Below are 21,203 nucleotides of genomic sequence, written 5' to 3'. Positions count from 1 at the left end.
GTAGATCTGTGCTACCTCAAGAGGACAGAATGTTAGGAAACAGCTATGCTGTCTCAGACGAAAAGGCTACCTAGCACTGCCTTGTGTCTCCAACTGCGGTCAGTTAGGCGATGCAGGATGCTCACAAGCAAGTTTTGGTCTCCTGGAGTTACTGTTTTTAAAACACACACAAACAGTGTTGGGGGGGTATACGCCTTGTCTTTCACGAGCAGCGAACAGCTCGTTCTCGGAGCTTAGAAAGGAAAGGACGCCATGTGATTGTGCTTGCTAGCATGTTCGGGAAGGATGTTTGGTTTGGCCTCTGGAAAGGCAAGATGCACAGCTGAGATCACCTCCGGGTTTGCTTTCCAGTTGCACTTCCCAGGGGCAGCTGGGCGGGCGACACCCTATGGGTGGAGTGCGCACCTGAGCCACTCTCCCCCCACGTGGCGCATATCCTTGCTCAGCTGTAAATTGGCAGCGCCGCTGCTGTTGCCAGTGCTCCCTTTATTTTCCTGTTGCCAGGCAACCCTCTCTGCTGCATAGCCAGCGCAAGAACAAAACCTGCTCTCTCTGGTCAACTTCGCTCTCTAACCCATGGCTGCGGCGCACACTTTGCGGGTTTCGCATTATCAGCAGTGTTGCCCGTCCACGGGAGGAGAACTTGATGGCCAGGGCTCGGCCAGCTAAGCAGATGTTCAAAACCAGGGCAAAGCTCTAGATCGGGGTCCCCAGACGTTTTCAGGGCTCCATGAAATTACCTCCAATTTCCACATACCCTACCCTATTAAAAGCATTATTCAGAATAACAGTTTCTGTGACCCGCAACGGAAGATAACAGCACAATAAACTTCAGCAACAATTACCGCATTTTTCGCTCCATAGGGCACACCGGACCATAGGGCGCACCTAGTTTTTAGGGGGGGAATAAAGAGGGGGAAATTTATCCCCCCCCCCAGGTCAGGAGCGGCGGCAAGTTTGCGCGCAACATCGCCGCTGCTCCCGGAGCTTGCGGGGCTAGGGGCGGGGGATGCCTGAGCTTCCCCCAACCCCAGCCCCCAGAACAGGCAGCTATCCGCAAGCCTTCTGAGCTCCGCAGGAACTCCCTCTGCGTTCCAAAGGCTTGCGGATAGCTGCCTGAAGCCTGCATTCGCTCCATAGGATGCACACACATTTCCCCTTCATTTTTGGAGGGGGGAAAGTGCGTCCTATAGAGCGAAAAATACGGTAATTTCACATTTCTTCAGAATCCAATTGAAACCACTCAGTTTAATTAAGTCAGCAAAACTGATGAACTTGATCTAGCTTTTCAAAGTCTGATAACCATTTATTTACACCTTCCCCCTTGCCCCCGTGGAGGTGAGGGTGCTACCACTCACTTTGGGAACTAGTGCGACCCCCAAGCCAATGGGATGAGTAACTCTACAACCTTTAGAAGACAACTGAAGGCAGTTTTGAAATGTTTTAATGTTTTGTTATGTTTTTGATATATGTTGGAAGCCACCCAGAGTGGCTGGGGCAATCCAGACAGATGGGCAGGGTAGAATAATAACAATCGTATTTTTATTATTATGGAATAAGGGGTAAAGGTAAAGGGACCCCTTACCGTTAGGTCCAGTTGTGGCCGACCCTGGGGTGGCAGCGCTCATCTCGCTTTATTGGCCGAGGGAGCCAGCGTACAGCTTCCGGGTCATGTGGCCAGCATGACTAAGCCGCTTCTGGCGAACCACAGCAGCGCACGGAAACGCTGTTTACCTTCCTGCCAGAGCGGTACCTATTTATCTACTTGCACTTGGACGTGCTTTCGAACTGCTAGGTTGGCAGGAGCAGGGACCGAGCAACGGGAGCTCATCCCGTCACGGGGATTCGAACCGCTGACCTTCTGATCGGCAAGTCCTAGGCTCTGTGGTTTAACCCACAGCGCCACCCGCGTCCCTATAGGACGCCCCTATTTTCGTTGTAGAAATGTTGGAGGGAACGCTAGTGGTTTAGATTTTCTGCTTTGGGCAACCAATGTAGACCTTTCAGTGCCTTTGGCAACCCCCGCCTCTTCTCTCTTACCTCACACATAATAAACACAGTTTTCCCATCGCTTTGGCCCATAATTAAGAAGAGAATTTGCCATCCCGGGTGGAAGTTTTTGAGCATTTGCAACATTGCTTCTGATTGGCTCATCCCCGCTTGCGGGGATTTGAAGCGATGTCTCTTGTGGAACTCTAAAGGCCTTTGAAAGGATCTCTTAATGCGTCGGCTAAAAGACCGGGCCAGTTAATTGGCAGTCCGCAGCAAACCTTTAATGCATCTTCGTCTTTCCCATCCTGGGCAGGCAGAGCCATCTGGATGAACATGCCTGCGCTCATTTAGATTTCACCCTGCGCTGCTTTTTCAACTTCTTACACCGGGCGTGTGGCTGAAGAGCACAAATTGAATTCAATTTTAAAATAATAAAGCTTTTACGTTAGCAGCCTCATTAGCCCCAGTTAGTCTTGGAAATATTATTCCTTAAACGTGTGTGTGTGTGTGTGTGTGTGTGTGTGTGTGTGTGTGTGTGTGTGTAAAAACACTTCAGTTTAAAATGAGGCCTTTTGAAAAGGATTAAAAGTCTTGCTCACAGATTTCTCATTTTTCACTGTCAACACACCTCCTGATGCACTGATCTCAAGTTCTCTCTCATTCTCTCTCTCTCTCTCTCTCTCTCTCTCTCTCTCTCTCACACACACACACACACACACACACACACAAACACACTATCCTGGTTTTGTCATTCACTCCCCAGCGACCTGTTTCCATTCCTTGGAAGGCTTAAGGAAGCATTTTGGCTGGGTCTTCTACTGCAGGAGCATCTAGTTCAAACCCTATTTGTTTTGCTCTTGCTTTTATTATGTATTTTGTGTGTTTTGTCTTGTATTTTTTTATGCCGTAAACTGCCCTGAGATCTGCAGACAAAGGGCGGCGTACAAATTTAATTAATAAATGATCACCTCTCCTGGTCTGCCCTGCAGAGGACCTTAAGGTCCATGAATAACCATAGTTTACAGGTCCCGGGCCCTCTGGAGGAAGTCAGACTATCCTCCGCCAGGGCCAGGGCCTTCTCAGTGATGGCTCCCACCTGGTGGAATGCTCTGTCCCATGAGACCAGGGCCCTGCAGGATTTAACCTCCTTCCGTCGGGCCTGTAAGACAGAGCTATTACGCCTGGCTTTCAATTTGAACTTATCCTGATCTTTTATTCCCCTTCCTTCCCTCCCCCTCCCCTTTTTATGAAGATTACCCGCTCTGGGATCCCACAGCTAATTCTCCCCTGGTCTCCTCGCTGGCCCAAATAGGACTAATTTAGCCAGCTAGCCCTGGTGACCATCTAATGTTTATTGGATGGATTTCCCCCCTAAACTGATTTTTGAATTCTGAATTTATTGTTATTCATATTTTATGATGTATTTTATGCTGTTTTTTGTTGCATCGATTAAGTGTTTTAAATTTGTTGTTAGTCACCCTGAGCACGGTTTTCTGAACCGGGAAGGGCGGGGTATAAATAAAAATTTGTTATTATTATAGATATGCTAAACTGGCTTCCCCTTCTAATTAGCCTTGGCCACCACCATCCTTGATGTCCTCCCACCCTCTCTTTTAGTCCCACCACATTATTATTATTATTATTATCATCATCATATTTGTTTGTTTGTTTGTTTAATTATTTATTTAATTTCTACACCGCCCTATACCTGAAGGTCTCAGAGCTGTTCACATAGAATATCAAATACATAAAATCAAAACAAAACCAACAAACCAATTTATAAAACACCAAAAGAGCCAGCATTTTATTAAAAAGGTTATAGGATGTAGATTAAGTCAGGCAAGGGTCTGGTTGAAACGGAACATTTTTGCCTGGTGCCTAAAGGGTGGATAGTGAAGGCGCCAGGTGGACTTCCTTGGGGAGAGCATTCCACAGACGGGAAGCCACCACAGAGAAGGCCCTGCTCTCGTGCTGCTACCCTCCTGACCTCTCGTGGAAGAGGCACATGAAGGAGGGCATCAGAGGATGATCTCAGGGTCCGGGTAGGTTCATATGGGAAGAGGTGGTCCTTGAGGTTTATTATTATTAATAATAATTAATTATATCCCACCCATCTAGCTGGGCTTCCCCAGCCACTCTGGGCAGCTTCCAACAAAATATTAAAATACAGTAATCCATCAAGTCTGGTAGTTGTTGTTCTCTTTGCGATCCTGAGCCATTTAAGGCTTTATAGGTCAAAACCAGCACTTTGAATTGGGTCCAGAAACTAATTTGTAGCCAGTGCAGTTGGACCAGGATCGGTGTAATATGCTCAAACCATCTTGCTCCGGTGAGCAACCTGGTTGCTGAATTCTGCACCCGCTGAAGTTTCCAACCAGTACAGGGTGGGATCCTGCCATTTAACTTCTCTTCTCTCCTCCCTCCTTCCTCCCCGCAGGATTGCCTGAGCTGGAACTGGGAGTCACAGATCATCAGTTCGGTCAGCCAACAATCGGGGAGCAGATCCCGTGGGCGGACAACCCCATGACCTCCATTAATCGGGGACCTATGAGCAAACCGGACGAGTAAGTATAGGGGCTTCCCCGCCGCCATCCTCCTGTTGCTTGTTGGAGATTCCAGGCAGGGTTTATGGGCAGGTGTCAACATGCAGCTGGCCATCCTGGGACCAGCTTTGGAGGCAAATGTCCATGCGCAATATCCGTAGGAGTTTTTCATTTCATTTCATCTGTTAATCGCTTCTCACGACGCATCTTGAAACCATTTCCAATATAATGGCACACATAAAACAGTATCATATATAAAAGCAGCTAGAAACAATTGCATATTATAAACGTGATTTTTTAATATATATAAAAAAGCTATAAATATAAAAACAGATTCAGATCCGGGCCAGAAACTGGGAGAAAGATTTGTGCTCCTTCCACAGTCTTTGCTGCTGCAGTGCTAACTGGAGCTCAGCCCTGGTCTGGCTGAAGGCTTCCTCACACTTCCCCCGGGGGAAAGCACTTTTTAGCACTCAGTTGGAGCAAACGGCATTTCAGGTTTTCTCCAGATAGATGTTTGCTCTGATTTAGCCCTAGGAAAGGACACAGGGCAAGAGGGAAACCACTCAAATTCTTGCTTTTCTAGGCATAGGGCAGGCAAGCAGAAATGTGGGCAAACCCTTAGTGCCGCTACGTCCAGACCTGGTCTGGTGGCCTGTCTCTCCCCACACAAACTAGGATATATAATCTCTATCTGGTCATCTTTGTTCCGCCAGGCCTTTGGTCAGGGCGCAGCCTGACTCCCTCCTCTGGCAACCTGCACAGAATTTTGCTTAATTGGTTGCCATCAATTTGATTTAATTAATTTTTATAATGAAATATTTTTAGATTGTGTGACTATTTGACTGTTTGATTATTTGATTGTTGTTAGCCGCCCTGAGCCCGGCTTCGGCTGGGCGGGATATAAATAAAATTATTATTATTATTATTATTATTATTATTATTATTATTATTATTATTATTATTATTATTATTATTATTATTATTATTATTATTATCTTGACTTCCCATTTATAAGTTTGCCTGGGGGAGATAAACCACCAGCCCAAGCATGGACAAAACAGCTAAGCCAGAGCATTTCTTAGCCCCAAAGCTATTGCTTCTGTAAGTTAATATTCTGCTTGAATTGAGAGACAGCACACAACTTCCTTCTCAGCTTGCAGCTACTGCCCATGCCAACACACCCCTCTGCCATGGCCCTTGTCCTTGGATATGGAAACAACCATTTTTCTCACTGCAGTGGGAAAGGGGGATTGGAGCGGGGAGCAAACTACATGCTGTCTTGGGAAGGCAGGGTTTTCAAGACAGAAATCTCCTCCTCCCTCTCCTGTCCCCTTAACAAGGAACATAAGACTGTTTTGGAGCAGAGAAGAGCTCGGGGGCAACCAGGAGGGAGCCCCAGTCCATTAGCTCTCTTGAGCGGGAAAGGATCCAGTTTCAGGTTCCTGGCCCGCCGCCCCGGTTTTGCTCTTGGCGAGCCGCCTTGAAGCTGAGATGGAGCTCAATGCACAGAGTTCATTACAATCCCCGTTGTTCTTAGCCAAGCTTTCCCCAGAGGGCTGTGATTGGGGCTTGCTGCAAGATCTATGTCGAGCGGGACTGGGCTGGGGGGCGGAGGCGGGGGGGGGCGATGACAACAACTGCTCCCTTCCTTCTTCTCTGAAGATCACCTGCAAGGAGCCCCCACAGCAGGGCGTTCTGAGGACCAGATGCAGCAGCCGTAGGAAGTCTTTTGTGGGGTTTTCCCCTCTATTTCCCCCCTAGACTTTGGCTTAGGGGAGGGAGCAAGCTGGTTATTCAGCGTTATGGGGGATTGTTAACCGAGGCGAGGAAATGTGTGTGGGGGGGTGAAACTGTTTTCTCCATAGTTGACTTCCCTTTCTTTTGTAAAGTGCAGTGTTTAATTTCCTTACTGTTTGGTGGTCTCTTTTACTTCAGTAGCTTCCACTGCCTTGGTGGGGGACTCCTCTAGGACAGGGTTGTTTAGGATGTGTCCTTAAATAACTGTCCTTCACCCTGATCCCATAGGATAAAAGGCCGCTTCTGGTGAACCAGAGCAGCGCACAGAAACGCCGTTTACCTTCCCGCCAGAGTGGTACCTATTTATCTACTTGCACTTTGACGTGCTTTCGAACTGCTAGGTTGGCAGGAGCAGGGACCGAGCAATGGGAAGCTCACTCCGTCGCGGGGATTTGAACCGCCGACCTTCTGATCGGCAAGTCCTAGGCTCTCTAGTTTAACCCACAGCTCCACCCGCATCCCATAGGATAGAGTGGGTCATAAAATATCAACGCATAAACCTGTCTGAATAGCCCAGTTACCAGCATGAGTTTGACCAAACTGCGGGAGGCAGTGGAAGACAGAAGTGCCTGGCGTGCTCTGGTCCATGGGGTCACGAAGAGTCGGACATGACTAAATGACTATAAGCGCCTATAAGAACTTGAAATGTGCTTTCCCACCCTTTTACCCCCCAGGGAAAGCTGAAAAGAGCTCAGGTTCCACGTTCTGCACTCCCACAACACACTGGCATTTCCACGGCACTGCCCTGAGGCCATGCGTGTGACTCTCTGTGCTTCTTTTCTGCAGCTTTTCTTGCACATCTCACCAGACGTCCTCTCTGGGAATCTGGGAAAAAAACATAGGATCCTGAACCACCAGGGGACTTTCGCCTGAAAATTTAGGTTCTGATTCACACAAACAAGCATCAATGCACACACGGCAGAAGCTGGTTTATGGAGCCTTTTGGCCAAATAATCATTGTGCAAATCTGTCAGTTTTCTCTACACCTCCACAACACATGCTGGAGCCATGTGCCGAGCTGCTCTTTGGAAGAGCTTGCCTCTCAAGCAGCCATCACGCCATTGTGTGTACAAATTCAGACTGAAGAGAACAGTCTAGGTCTCCTTTTTTTGTGTTCCAGACCATCCACCAGCTTGCATCCATCCGCATGAATAATAACCCGGCCTTGCTCCTACTTCAGATGCTGGAAATGCAAGAGGTTTTTTTCCTCACCCTTAGCATTTCTTTTTCTTTGTTTTTTTTAGATTTATATACAGCTCTTCATCATAAGATCTCAGGGCACTTCACGGAATAAAATACAGGATAAAAACAAGTAAATAAGTAAAGCAAACCTCAGAACGATTATCCCCCCTTCCCACAGACACATTTTAAAAGGCTGTAGAATATGAATCAGCCAAAGGCCTGGTGGAAGAGGAACGTTTTCGCCTGGCACCTGCAAATACATAATGAAGGCGCCAGGCAAACCTCGCTGGGGAGAGCATTTCGCAAAGGGGGGCCACCACAGAAAAGGCCTGTTCTTGCGTTTCCACCCTCCGGACTTCACCCTTTCCGTTCAACCTGGTTATACATTTCCTGCTCCTTCTTTAGAGCTGGTTTCCATCAAACTTCTTATTCAAGTGTATATTTTAAAAATTCAAAGTGTGGATACAGAAAGCATGCACCTCATGCAGGTACAACACTGTTAAAAGGCCAGAACTGCCACTGAATCATATAATAGAATCATAGAATCATAGAGTTGGAATAGACCACAAGGGCCATCGAGTCCAACCCCCTGCCAAGCAGGAAACACCATCAGAGCACTCCTGACATATGGTTGTCAAGCCTCTGCTTAAAGACCTCCAAAGAAGGAGACTCCACCACACTCCTTGGCAGCAAATCCCACTGTCAAACAGCTCTTACTGTCAGGAAGTTCTTCCTCATGTTTAGGTGGAATCTTCTTTCTTGTAGTTTGGATCCATTGCTCCGTGTCCGCTTCTCTGGAGCAGCAGAAAACAACCTTTCTCCCTCCTCTATGTGACATCCTTTTATATATTTGAACATGGCTATCATATCACCCCTTAACCTCCTCTTCTCCAGGCTAAACATGCCCAGCTCCCTTAGCCGTTCCTCATAAGGCATCGTTTCCAGGCCTTTGACCATTTTGGTTGCCCTCCTCTGGACACGTTCCAGTTTGTCAGTGTCCTTCTTGAACTGTGGTGCCCAGAACTGGACACAGTACTCCAGGTGAGGTCTGACCAGAGCAGAATACAGTGGCACTATTACTATTACTGGTTCCATGTTGAGTGTAAGCTCAGCCACAAGCCCAAGTTCGATGGTTGTTGTCTTTTTCTATCTGAACCAATCACTGAGCTTGGTTTTTGTGCCCCACCATTTGCAGCCCCTGAATCTCCTTGGTGGGAGATCCCTGTGCCGTTTGCTGCACACTTTGCAGACAGGCAGTCCTATAGAACAGGATCAGTGCATCTTGGTGCAGAATTTTAGCTGTGGAACTGTAGCGGGGGAGAAGGCGGAAGCGATGCCTTGTTATGGACCAGTTCAAAGTTTCTGCTGCTCCATCCCTGTCTTCCCTATTCTTTCTTCTCGTGCCATCAACCATGTGCATTGGCAACTGTGGGGTTAGGCTGGATATCCCCACCCTGTGATTTACAGGTGGTGCTCATCTGGAGCAAACTGTGTAGACTTGCTGACTCCTCAGGAACTTTTGGCATGGCGGGGGCGCCCTCTGGCTTCCTGACTCTTTCCAGTGAGCGTGATGTCCTTGCTGCTGGTGACGTCAGGCCCAGCCACCCCTTTGACTTCAGTTAGCCCCATCATGAGGATTATTACACGCCCACACAACTCTGAGATTGGAAATAGCTTTGCAGATCGCAGGGAGGGAGTGGGGGCACGAGCGAGAGAGTGAGGGGGGTAAGGTTCTGTTTCTTGCTAGCTCTTTTCTCCCAAGCCTGCCCCAGTTCTGGTTTCTAAGGACATGCTCTGCTTAGAAGCTGTTGTTCTTATTGTGACAACGGAAACCAGCTGGGCACTTCATGGAGGATGTAAACTGCAAGGGGGGCAATGCCCAGGGGCTGGCAGCATGGACTCAGGAAGCAGTCAGTCCAGTGTAGTGCAGCAGTTCTCAACCTGCAGGTCCCCAGATGTTGTTGGACTACAACTCCCATCATCCCTAGCTACCAAGGCCAGAGCTCAGGGATGATGGGAGTTGTAGTCCAACAACATCTGGGGACCCACAGGTTGAGAACCGCTGGTGTAGGGGTTAGAATACTAGACTAGGCTCTGGGGGACCAGAGTTCAAGTCTGCCCAAGTATTGGGTTCCAATTAACTGTCCAAACCGTTTTAGTATGCAGAGTAAGGCAACATTAAGGGGTTGAATCTTGGTTAGAGAGCAGACTTATCCCTGTTGCTATCGCGCACGCAAGCACACACACAGAGATGCTTGTAGGTAATAGCAAAGTCGTTCATTGCAGGAAACATAACATGGATAGAAAAGTTCCCAGTTCTAGTCTAACAAACTAGCCTATACAGTGGTACCTCGCAAGACGAATGCCTCACAAGACGGAAAACTCGCTAGACGAAAGGGTTTTTGGTTTTTTGAGTTGCTTCGCAAGACGATTTTCCCTATGGGCTTGCTTCACAAGACGGAAACGTCTTGCAAGTTTGTTTCCTTTTTCTTAAAACCGTTAATACAGTTGCGACTTGACTTCGAGGAGCAACTCATAGCACGCGGTGTGGTAGCCTTTTTTGAGGTTTTTGAAGACTTTGGTGATTTTTGAAGCTTTTCCAAAACTTTTCCGACACCGTGCTTCGCAAGACGAAAAAACCGCAAGACGAAAAAACCGCAAGACGAATTAATTTCGTCTTGCGAGGCACCACTGTACTGGAACAAGGTCATCCTCGTTGGCTCCTCTCAGAGGACAGAACAGCCAAGATGACTTTAAAGAAGGATGGGGCAGATTCATGGAGGAGGAGATGCCCCTCTGCTTAAGTGATGCTGGGGACGAGCCCACTGTCTTCATGCCTCGCTTGTGAGCTGCCAGAGACATTTGGCTGGCTTCTAACGGATACCAACCTCAGAGCCAGGCAGGTGGATCCTCCAGCCCAACCTTAGTTTGTATTGCGTTCATCGGAATACTACACAAACATTGGTGGATAGGGTTCATTGGTCTTTGCGGAGGTGGGAGGGGGTGAAGGTTGCCCCCAGATTTTTGAAAACCGCAAACTAACTTTATACACAAGAGCGCACGGATGGTTTCCCCCTTGCAACCATCTGCATTAGCAGATGGGCCCATATCAAAGTAAACGGGTTTTTCTTATAGACAACCGAGTGCCTTTCGATTGTGTCACCTTCCTCGTTTGCACCCCTACAGCCATTGCATCGCTTCTCAGCTCGATGAGCTCCTGTGCCCTCCCACCACCCCGGAGGGGCGAAACGACGAGAAGGCTCTTCTCGAGCAGCTGGTGTCCTTCCTGAGCGGCAAAGACGAGAACGAGCTGGCAGAGCTGGACCGAGCGCTTGGCATCGACAAACTGGTCCAGGTAGCAAGCTGCCTCTTAGGTGTCAGAGCCCCGGGGCCTTCTCCTGTTTGCTCCTTCAGAGGGCGCTCCAGCACCCGGAGGTCCTGCCCAGGGGTGGGGGTGGAGCGCTTGCTTGGAAAGTAGCAAAGAACAGGAGTAGCCCATGAGCCCCTAACCCTGTAAAAGCCGGAGTCAAAAGACTCTCCCAATGCACCATAGCCCCTCTGTTACAGAGGCGTTCAGAAAGGTATCCACTCTTTCCTTCTTTGTCCCGACGATTTAGGACATATCCACACTTAACTGTTGCCCCACTCTTTCCAAGCAGAGGTCCACGCTAAAAAGCTCTGTGCATTGTTGTTGTTGTTGTTGTTGTTGTTGTTGTTGTGTGTTTTCTTTGCCCTGAGCTTTCCCAGTGCACACTTGCTCTTTAGTGCTCAATCGGAGCAAATGACAATTTGGGTTTTCCACAGATGACTATTTGCTCCGATTGAGCTTTAAAGAGCGAGTTTGCACCGGGAAAGCTCTGGAACAAAAAAAGAAAAGCGGGGGGAGGAGGTACTTTGGCACAGAACTTTAAAGTGAAGGACATCTAAGTATGTATAAGCCCTTAAACTCTGAGATGCTGATTCCACAAGTAAGATTCTACAAAGATAGAAACTCTACAGGTGTTATTTGATGCTTTCATCTAGTGCATCAGTTTTTGGTTGGTTTTATTACAACATACCCATTCAGCATCACAGGTTGAGGCTGTGCCCACCAATAAAGGCTAGGGACTTAGTCCTGATGCAAAACTGCCTTAAAAGAGGAGGAGTGGAAAACAGTGAATGTTGAGGACGTCCAGGCGCAGTGGAAGATCTCTCCCTGTCCCCATCAGAACACACCTTTCAGGGTTTCAGAGCTTTTACTAGATGCAGGACACATTCCCAATAAAGTGCGACATGCCTAGGAGGGGCGTGTGTGAGAGGGGAGGGTCTCGCCTCAACAATAAAAGAAGCATGTGTAAAAAGGGGCACTGAATTGCCCCACCACCACTTCTGCAGTTTATTTTTCCATATTCGGACGCTTCAGCCATTTTCCTCCCTTTGTTGTTCAGTTGCCAGAAGTCAGCCACAATCCAAACCTCTCCTGCCAGGGGAAACCTGTCAGTGGATTATTTCTTCTAGTCGTAAGCAATTGAAAGCCACTTCGTACTCTACTTTTAAAAATAAAAAAAATTACACCTAGGTGTTTTGCGCATGCACCTAAAAGTGTTCTGGGTGAACAGTTTTGCGAACACTTCTGCCCTGCAGAGTTGAGAGGGGCTGCCGCTCCCTGGCCAAAGTTTCCACTTTGCCAGTGACTCGCCTGGGTTTCCAGCCGGGCAACAGAGAAGCAGCCCTTAAAGTCGCAGAAAGTGCTGCATATGTTTGGAACCATTGTCGGGACTCACGGTGGCCTCACGCTTTTGTTTCATTCTCTGTGAGCAGGGAGGCGGCCTGGAAGCGCTGACGGAGAGGTTCCAGCCCCAGCAAGCCACGCCGCCGCCGCCGCCTCTCATGATGGACCAGAAGCCGGGCATGTACCCACAAGCTTACCCCTCCGCTTCCCCCACCACCAACCTCCCCGGCCCTTTCCCCAGCATGGTCCGGCAGAAGCAGTCCTTTGGGTCGATGCCGGTCCAGGTGCCGCCGCCCCGTGGGGCCTACCCCACCAACATGGGGATGCAGCCGCGGCAGGCGCTCAACAGGCCTCCGACAGCCCCCAACCAGCTGCGACTGCAGCTGCAGCAGCGGCTCCAGGGGCAGCAGCAGGTGAGCTCCCACCCAGTGCGGCCGGTCCCTTTGCTTGCCAGAGCCCCGTGGCCTTCGGGGCTGGCTGGAGCCACGCCCTGCTTGGCCGGTAGGCCTCCGTGTGGCTGAAGGGCACGGATGATCACAGCACGGTTGCATCTCGCACGGGGGTTCGGTTCCAAGGGTTCCGGACGCCACATGGAACCACACTCCTTGGAACCTCCCTGTGGCTAGAAAGGAAAGGGGAGAGATCATGCCTCAGTGAGAGTCTCCACCCCCATCGTTCTGCCCGGACACTCAGGTCCAGCTCCAAGGGCCTTCTGGCGGTTCCCTCACTGCAAGAAGCGAGGTTACAGGGAACCAGGCAGAGGGCCTTCTCGGTGGTGGCACCCGCCCTGTGCAACGCCCTCCCATCAGATGTCAAGGCAATAAACAACTATCTGACTTTTAGAAGTCATCCGAAGGCAGCCCTGTTTAGGGAAGTTTTTAATGTTTGATCGCTTTTCTTCATCATCATCATTATTATTATTATTATTATTATTATTATTATTATTATTATTATTATTATTATTCTGCTGGGAGCCACCCAGAGTGGCTGGGGAAAGCCAGCCAGATGGGTGGCATATAAATAATAAATTATTATTATTTCCTCCAGAAGCCTAGGGGTGCTTGCATGAGGTCCCACCAGAGCATCCCACAACCAGCATGCTCACGCGCATGCCTTCCCCCTGCCCCAAGCAAGCCAGGAAGTTTAAAAGCTCTTTCCCCACCAGGAAACCCCCAAGCGGACACAGCACAGAAAGAGATTTCAAGTTCTCCACATTGCTTGCATTTATTGTTTGTTGTTGTTGTTGTCAAACTTGCACAATTTCAGCCAGCCTGCCTTCAGTTGCATATGGTTGAATCCGTGCTATTTAAATGCGCACACGGTTCAATTGCGCTGTATTTTAACGACCTCTGGGCCATTTTGGGGAAGTAGCTGGAGGGACCACTGAAACGTGCTCTGTCCAGCTGCCAAAGGCTGCCTGGAAGATTTGGTCCAGGCACGGTTGCACCTCTCCCTTCCTTATCTTGCACAGCTGCTTTCGTCACTGGGCTTTCTCTTAACATGCAAACAACCCTCACAGTGGCCATTCCTGGGTCCAGAACACCAGAGCAATAGATGTGGAGGGAGCAAATGTTGTTTGCCAAAGGGCAGCTGTGCCCAAACGGCAGCTTGTCACGCCCTGAGGTCTCCCTTCTTCCTTCTCTGTAGTTGATACACCAAAATCGGCAGGCTATCCTGAACCAGTTTGCGGTGAACTCTGCAGGCGGCATCGGCATGAGGACAGGAATGCAGCAGCAGATGGCGCCACAGGTAAGCGATGCCTTTGTGGTCATTGGGGCCAGCACAGCTGAGGTCCCGTATTTGTAGAGCTTGGCACCAACCAGTGGCGGGGTTGGAACTACACACACACACACACACACACACACACACACACACACACACTGTTTAATCTGGAAAAGGGTGGGCTTTGCTTTCTGCCTTCTTTGTTCATTCTAGTAATTTATTTCATAAAAATTAAAACATTTGAAAAGTTAAAATAAGATTAAAAGCAGATTATGACTCACATCGTCCTTCTAGACATCTGGGTAAGCTTGCCTGAACGGAAATGTTTTTATCCGGCACCAAAAGGAATACAGTGAAGGCAACTGCCTGATATCAAGAGGCAGGGAGTTCCAAAGTATAGGTTCTGCCACTCTCGAAGATTAAGTTCTTACAAATGGGGAACGGGTGTTACGTGGCACTTGCAACAGGACCAGTTTGACTATTCAGAGCGATCAAGTGGGCACAATTAGGGTAAGGTGATCTCATAGGTAAACCGGCCCCAGGTTGTTAAGGGCTTTGTATACTGATAGTAGCACCTGGAACTTGGCCCAGTAGCCAAATCAGCAACCAGGTTTCTCTAAGGTTTTGTGACTTCTGCATAAGAACGACCACCAATGGGCTTATGCTCAGTGATCGCTTCTTCACCCAGCAACCACCCCTCTGGAATCAGTACGCTTGATGGAGGGATACGCCAATAGATAATTTTGGTTCAGAGTGGTCAACTCTGGATATATCAACTAAGTGTAGCACCAGCAGTGAAAACAGCACATGTGTTGCCAGGAACTACTAGGAAAGGAATCGGACATCAGACTGGAAGCATCAGTGAATTCTGTAAATACCTGCTCCTATGTTTGGGGTTCTGGTTGTTCCCGAGAGAGAAATATTCTGCAGGTGCTAGGAAAGGTGATAAGAACTTAGGAACAGCAAAGGAAACAAGGGAGCAGAACAAGGACATTTCCCCCGCCTTCAGTTTCCAGCAACAAGCATTCAGAAGCACTGCTGCCCCCCATGAATTTCTCCAGTCCTCTTTTAAACCACCCCAAGGGCTCTTGCGACATTCTTAGCCAGTTCTTGCTTGCAAAATGTGGAGAGTCTCATCGAACTGAACAAGAGGAAACGGAAAGGAGTTGGGTTGAGTTTCCAAGCGGCCTGTTGGGGGGAGAGATAAGCTTGTGGGCTATAAGGCATGGGATTGTAAAGGAACGAGTATACATAGTCCTAGAGACAAGCAGCAGCTGTTCTTCGAGGCAAGCAAGCCACTGGTAGGAGCAGGAGAGGCAGCTGGTATATCTCCACACTTTTTCCCCCCAAGCTAGCAGCTGCACCAAGCACAACAACAACAATAGAGAGCAGGAATATTTGCTCACGGCTGCTCCACACCACAGCTGAACAAGGAAGAGACCTTAAGGTTGAAACGGTGTTGCTCCAAACTGACTTCTGCATCTTTTAAGAACATCTGGGCCCTCTGGGGCTGCCGGCTTTGCCTCTGCCCTGGCAGATCCTGTCGCGTGATGGGCAAGCGGCAGGAAGGGAGCATGTCTTTGTGCTCAGGCCCCGCTTGTGGGTTTTTCCCATCATGGGCCTATGTGAGAACAGGGTGCTGCTATGGGTGGGCCAGTGGCCTGGCCCAGAAGGCTCTTCTTAGGTCCTAACTTGGGAAGGTTTGTGGAGGACGCTTTCCCAAGTCACAGGGCAGAACTGCGTGATCTTTCCACTCTTTGGTTGCGTTTTTCCCCCAAGTGTCTGCACTTCCAGGCTCCTTTGCGCTATATCTATCTATCATCTATCTATCTGTCTGTCTCTGTCTGTCTATCTATGTTTGTTTATTTGCATTTCAAATTTTTAGTCACATATTCAACATCCAGGGACGCAGGTGGCGCTGTGGGTTAAACCACAGAGGCTAGGACTTGCTGATCAGAAGGTCGGCGGTTCGAATCCCTGCAATGGGGTGAGCTCCCGTTGCTCAGTCCCTGCTCCTCCCAACCTAGCAGTTCGAAAGCACGTCAAAGTGCAAGTAGATCAATAGGTACCGCTCCGGCGGGAAGGTAAACAGAGTTTCCATGCTCTGGTTTGCCAGAAGCGGCTTAGTCATGCTGGACACATGACCTGGAAGCTGTACGCCGGCTCCCTTGGCCAGTAAAGCGAGATGAGCGCCGCAACCCCAGAGTCAGCCACGACTGGACCTAATGGTCAGGGGTCCCTTTACCTTTACCTTTACCTTTACCTGTCTGTCTGACTATCTATGTAACATTTATCTATCATCTATCTATGTTTGTTTATTTGCGTTTCAAATCAAAGTTTTACAGTCACATATCCAACATACAATGTAAAAACAAGATTCCGAAGAATCTCCTGGGCTTCCCTCCTCCCCTTTGTGGGTCCTCTTGTTAGTCATTTCCTCCTGCATCTTTTATAATAATCCAAATCTTTTACATCTCCATTATGTCCAAAATTCACCATTAAACTACAAGTGTTATTCTAGTCCTGCTAACAGTTTTAACTGTTTACAATGGTTTTTAAGATAAATTATAAAATTTCCCCCATTCCTTATTAAAGTTTTGGTCTGCCTGATTTCTGATTCTTCCCGTCATTTTTGCCATTTCAACATAGTCCATCAACTTGCTCTGCCATCCTTCTCTGGTAGGGACTTTATATTCTTTCCATCTCTGGGCTAGTAGTATCCGCGTGGCCATGGCGTGGCCATAAATAGTCTTTTCTGCTCTCCTGGGATTTCGGCACCTAAAATTCCTAAGGCTTCAGGTTTTTTAGAAAATGTCATTTTAAAAAAAAAAATCAGTTCGTTATATATCATCTCCCAGAATTCTTTTCCTGCCTTACATGTCCACCACATACGATAAAAAGTGCCTTCTTTTTCCTTACATTTCCAACATATATTTGACCCTGTTTTTTACATTTCTGCTAATTTACTTGGAGTTATATACCAACAGCACATCATTTTCATATAGTTTTCTTTCTGCGTGTAACATGCTATGAATTTTAAATCCCAATTCTGTAACTTCTCCCATGCTGTAAGCTGCATGTTATACCCGAAATCTCTCGCCCAGTGTATTGCTACTGATTTAACCTGTTCATCTTCTGCATACCATTCTAGTATTAGTTTGTACAGTGATACCTCTGGATGCGAATGGGATCCATTCCAGAGCCCCGTTCGCATCCGGAAGCTAATGCAACCCGCATCTGCACGTGTGCGGGTTGCGATTCGGTGCTTCCATTCATGCGCGTGACATCATTTTGAGCGTCTGCACATGCGCGAGTGGCGAAACCCGGAATTAACGCACTCCGTTACTTCTGGGTCGCCGTGGAGTGCAATCCGAAAATATTCATCCCGAAGCTACTCCAATCCGAGGTATGACTTTACGTTGGAGGGGGGGGGATAATTTTGTTTTGTTCTCTAACAACTCTTTTTTCAAATCTGGAGGTTTCATTTTAAAAAATCCCTCTGTTTGCTTGCCTCTCTCCGTGCCACCTTCCTCGCCCCCTAACCTCTTTGTGCTCTTCCTCCTTGTCCTTCTCAGCCGCCCCTGAATGCTCAGATGCTGGCCCAGCGCCAGAGGGAACTGTACAGCCAGCAGCACCGCCAGAGGCAGCTGATGCAGCAACGAGCCATGCTGATGAGGCAGCAGCAAAGCTTCGCGGGCAACCTCCCCCCCTCGGCCGGGGTCTCCATGCCGCTGGGGGCCGGGCGCCTCCCCCAGGCTCCCCCGCAGCAGTTCCCCTTCCCCCCCAACTACGGTACGAGCCCAGGAAACCCCCCTACCTCCACCAGCCCTTTCTCGCAGCTGACGTCCAACCCCGAGGCAGCGCTGGCCGGTCGCAACAGCATGGTGAACCGGGGGATGATGGCAGGAGTCGGAGGAGGGCAGTTCGGCCCTGGCATGAACCCTCAGATGCAGCAGAACATCTTCCAGTATTCGGGATCAGGTGCGTCCCGGGCTGGGCTTGCTTAAGGGGGGTGGGATTCTGCTCCATTGTGCCTTACTCAGAGAAAAAGAGAGAGAGAGAGAAGAGAGGCAAGGGCTTTGCCAAAGCTAATGGTAGTCTGGCTACTTTTTCCTCTCCAACTTCTGGGCAGAAAATGAGGGTTTGCATCTCTCCTTATGGACTGTTCCGCTTCCGGCTGCAGGCAGAGAATTCAGAAGGCTGGAAAGGTTTAAGAGGGCCTTGTGTGCTCCTCCCTGCTTTGTCTAGTCAAATATGATATGATACTCTTTATTATCATTGTCCCATACAGAACAACAAAATTGAAAAATCTACATAAGACATTCAAAAACCAACAAGCCTGCTATCCCAGCTATCCCTACCTGGTTAGCCCCCTAAAAACTCTGATACCCCATTCTTAAATACAATACACTCCCATAGAGACTCCTTACACCGCATTTAAAACCAAAATCGCGTTTGGGTAGAAACTGTTTCTCAGGTGGCTAGTCCTAGTCTTTATAACCCTGGACCTTCTTCCACACTTTTGCAAGGTTTTCTGTGCTTCAAAAATCCCGCAATGCCTGTTTGGTGTGAGATGAGCGTAAGGCGAAAAGGAATGAGCTGGCAGCCCTTTATTTCTTTGTAGTCTTTGTAGTGCACTTATTTCTTTGTAGTCTTTGTAGTGCACTCTTCATGGAGTGTCTTCAATCCTAGAGCAGAAAACAAAGTAATAAAAAGAAACAGAGGGAAGACAATGCGGAAATATTACAAGAATTGCATGAACGGGGCCGATAAACAACCAAGCAATTCTAACAGAAGGTGAACAAACAGAATCACAACAACTTAAATTTGTATTTCCAGTTTAATGAAATTATGAGCCTCAAGGTCACCAGGGCTGCTAGGTAGTGTGTGAAAATGGATTTGCCTTTCAACTAGTCACATCTACCCCAGACATTTGAGGCACCAAAGAATTGTGGGAAGTGTAGTTTCTTGAGGGAGCTAGGAATTGTAGCTCTGTGAGGGGTAAACTACAGTTCCCATGATTCTTTGGGGGAAGTCATGTGATTCTAAGGCGTGGTGTGGATGTGGCAGAAACAAGCATGCTTTTCAGGTGCTTGCAAGCAGTTAGCCTTTTACTTCCTGCTTTCTAGGCTCCTCTGCCTTCAAGATAAGCCCTGACACAAACTCATCCATGACATCTACTGATGGCCAAGGCCTGTCAGGCCGCCTGCCAACTACAGGTGAAACTCAAAAAATTAGAATAGCATGGAAAAGTTTATTTCAGTAATTCTATCTGCAGTCCTTGTTTTGCTGATTTCATTTAATATTCTAATTTCCTGAGATTGTTAATTTGGGGTTTTCATCAGCTGTGAGCCATGATCATCACAATTATAACAAATAAAGGCTTGGCATATCTTGCTTTGCATGTCATGAGTCTATCTCAGATATTAGTTTCACCTTTTAAGTTGAATTACTGAAATAAATGAACTTTTCCACGATACTCTAATTTTTCGAGTTTCACCTGTAAGCCAGGAAATTGGGGGTCACTGGAACTACCCTGTGTCTGAATCCCAACTCAGCTTTTGCAGGATTCCCAGTCTTTCTCCCTGGAGATAAAGTCTTGCAACTGCCCAGCGGCTTAGACAGCATCTCATTTGCTTGCTTACAGTCTTACAGCTTGCTTTTCATTCAGTGTTTTCAATCCAAGAGCAGGGAACAAAGTAGTAAAAATAAACAGGGAGTGGGGTGCGGAAATAGTATACAAAAATTGTCAAGAGTCATATAAACAGGACCCATAAGCAACCCAGCAATTCTGTCATAAGGTAAATGAGCAAAATGGCAAGAACATAAATTAATATTTCCAGCTGAACGAAATGCAGGCTTCGAGGTCCGCAGGCGCCAGGTAGGGACGTGGAGGTGGATTTCCCAGCCTTCCCCATCTCTCCCTTCCTTAACAGCTGGCACAGACAGCAGGGTATTGGGAGGAAGGTCTGTTGTAGGGATCTCTAGACAGATGGCGTTCTGGGTCCTCCGGGGTTCATGTAGGTTCATCCTGAGGACTGTCGTTCTCTTCTTGCCCCAGGAATGAACCAGCAAGGGGAGGCGGCATTTGCCCCGTCGCTCAGCCCCAGCAGCCCCTTGATGTCGCCGCAGATCCCTCCTTCTCAGAGCCCCATGCTCCAGTCGGCTCCGCCAACACCTGGGTACCAGTCGCCCGATATGAAGACCTGGCAGCAAGGACCCATGGGGAGTAACAAGTAAGCCAGGCCCGAGGGTGCAGAGTGTACGCCTCCATAGGCTTAACTCCTACGTTTTAAAAGTTCCGGGACGCAGGGAAGCTTTTGGGGGGGCAAGGGGCACACACAAAATTGGCACCCCTGAAAATCTGGCGAGTTGCTCTGTCCTCTGTGCGTAACAACCTCTCTCCTCTCTCTCTCTCTCTCTCTCTCTCTCTCTCTCTCTCCCTGACCTTCTTTGGTCTGCAGTGTCTTTGGCCAAGCTGGGCAGACCCAGCCTCCGCCAGCCCAGCAGGGAATGTACAACAACATGAGCATCACTGTCTCCATGGCCGGCGGGAACGCCAACGTCCAGAATATGAACCCAATGGCTGGGCAGATGCCCATGAGCCAACTGCAGGTGCAAGGCATGAACCAGCTGTGCTCTGAGCAGGTCAGTGCAAGCAGCTGACTCTCCGTACGCAGAGAGAGAGGGCAGGCCAAGGCCTGGGGGGGGGGCTGTTTATTGGACTGTTTTTTATTTTTATTTTGTGGTTTTATACTTTGATTTTACTCTGTGAACCACCCTGAAACCTCTGGGTATAAAGCGGTATACAGTGGTACCTCAGGTTACATATGCTTCAGGTTACTGACTCCAGAAATAGTACCTCAGGTTAAGAACTTTGCTTCAGGATGAGAACAGAAATTGTGCTCCGGCAGCAGCGGGAGACCCCATTAGCTTAAGTGGTGCTTCAGGTTAAGAACAGACCTCTGGAACGAATTAAGTACTTAACCCGAGGTACCACTGTATAGAGTAGAGGATCCCTGACAGTTAAGTCCATTCGTGAACAACTCTGAGGTTGCGGCGCTCATCTTGCTTTACTGGCCGAGGGAGCCAGCGTTTGTCCACAGGCAGTTTTTCCAGGTCATGTGGCCAGCATGACTAAGCTGCTTCTGGCGAGCCAGAGCAGCGCATGGAAACGCCGTTTTCCTTCCCGCCAGAGCAGTACCTATTTATCTACTTGCACTTTGACGTGCTTTCGAGCTGCTAGGTTGGCA

The 21,203-nt window shown here is 48.5% G+C and overlaps 1 protein-coding gene across 5 annotated transcripts in view; it reads left to right on the top strand.

Moving 5' to 3' along the window:
* The window catches only part of NCOA1 (nuclear receptor coactivator 1), a 298,889-nt gene that overhangs the window by 270,421 nt on the left and 7,265 nt on the right, over positions 1-21,203 (top strand). For all 5 annotated transcript variants that reach the window (XR_014006493.1, XM_081188396.1, XM_081188397.1 and 2 more), the window contains 7 exons: positions 4,430-4,556; positions 10,704-10,872; positions 12,318-12,641; positions 13,876-13,977; positions 17,526-17,931; positions 20,012-20,186; positions 20,415-20,598. Coding sequence is in view for 4 of the 5 variants with exons in the window: in XM_081188396.1 (XP_081044522.1) it covers positions 4,430-4,556; positions 10,704-10,872; positions 12,318-12,641; positions 13,876-13,977; positions 17,526-17,931; positions 20,012-20,186; positions 20,415-20,598 (1,487 nt within the window). In the remaining variant the exon portion in view is untranslated. The remainder of the gene's footprint in view (positions 1-4,429; positions 4,557-10,703; positions 10,873-12,317; positions 12,642-13,875; positions 13,978-17,525; positions 17,932-20,011; positions 20,187-20,414; positions 20,599-21,203) is intronic.

The sequence above is a fragment of the Podarcis bocagei genome (assembly GCF_964188305.1).
Source record: "Podarcis bocagei genome assembly, chromosome: 3".
Classification (NCBI taxonomy): Eukaryota; Metazoa; Chordata; class Lepidosauria; order Squamata; family Lacertidae; genus Podarcis; species Podarcis bocagei.
The sequence above is the reverse complement of the archived record's forward strand: the minus strand, read 5'-3'. Positions and strand labels throughout refer to the sequence as shown.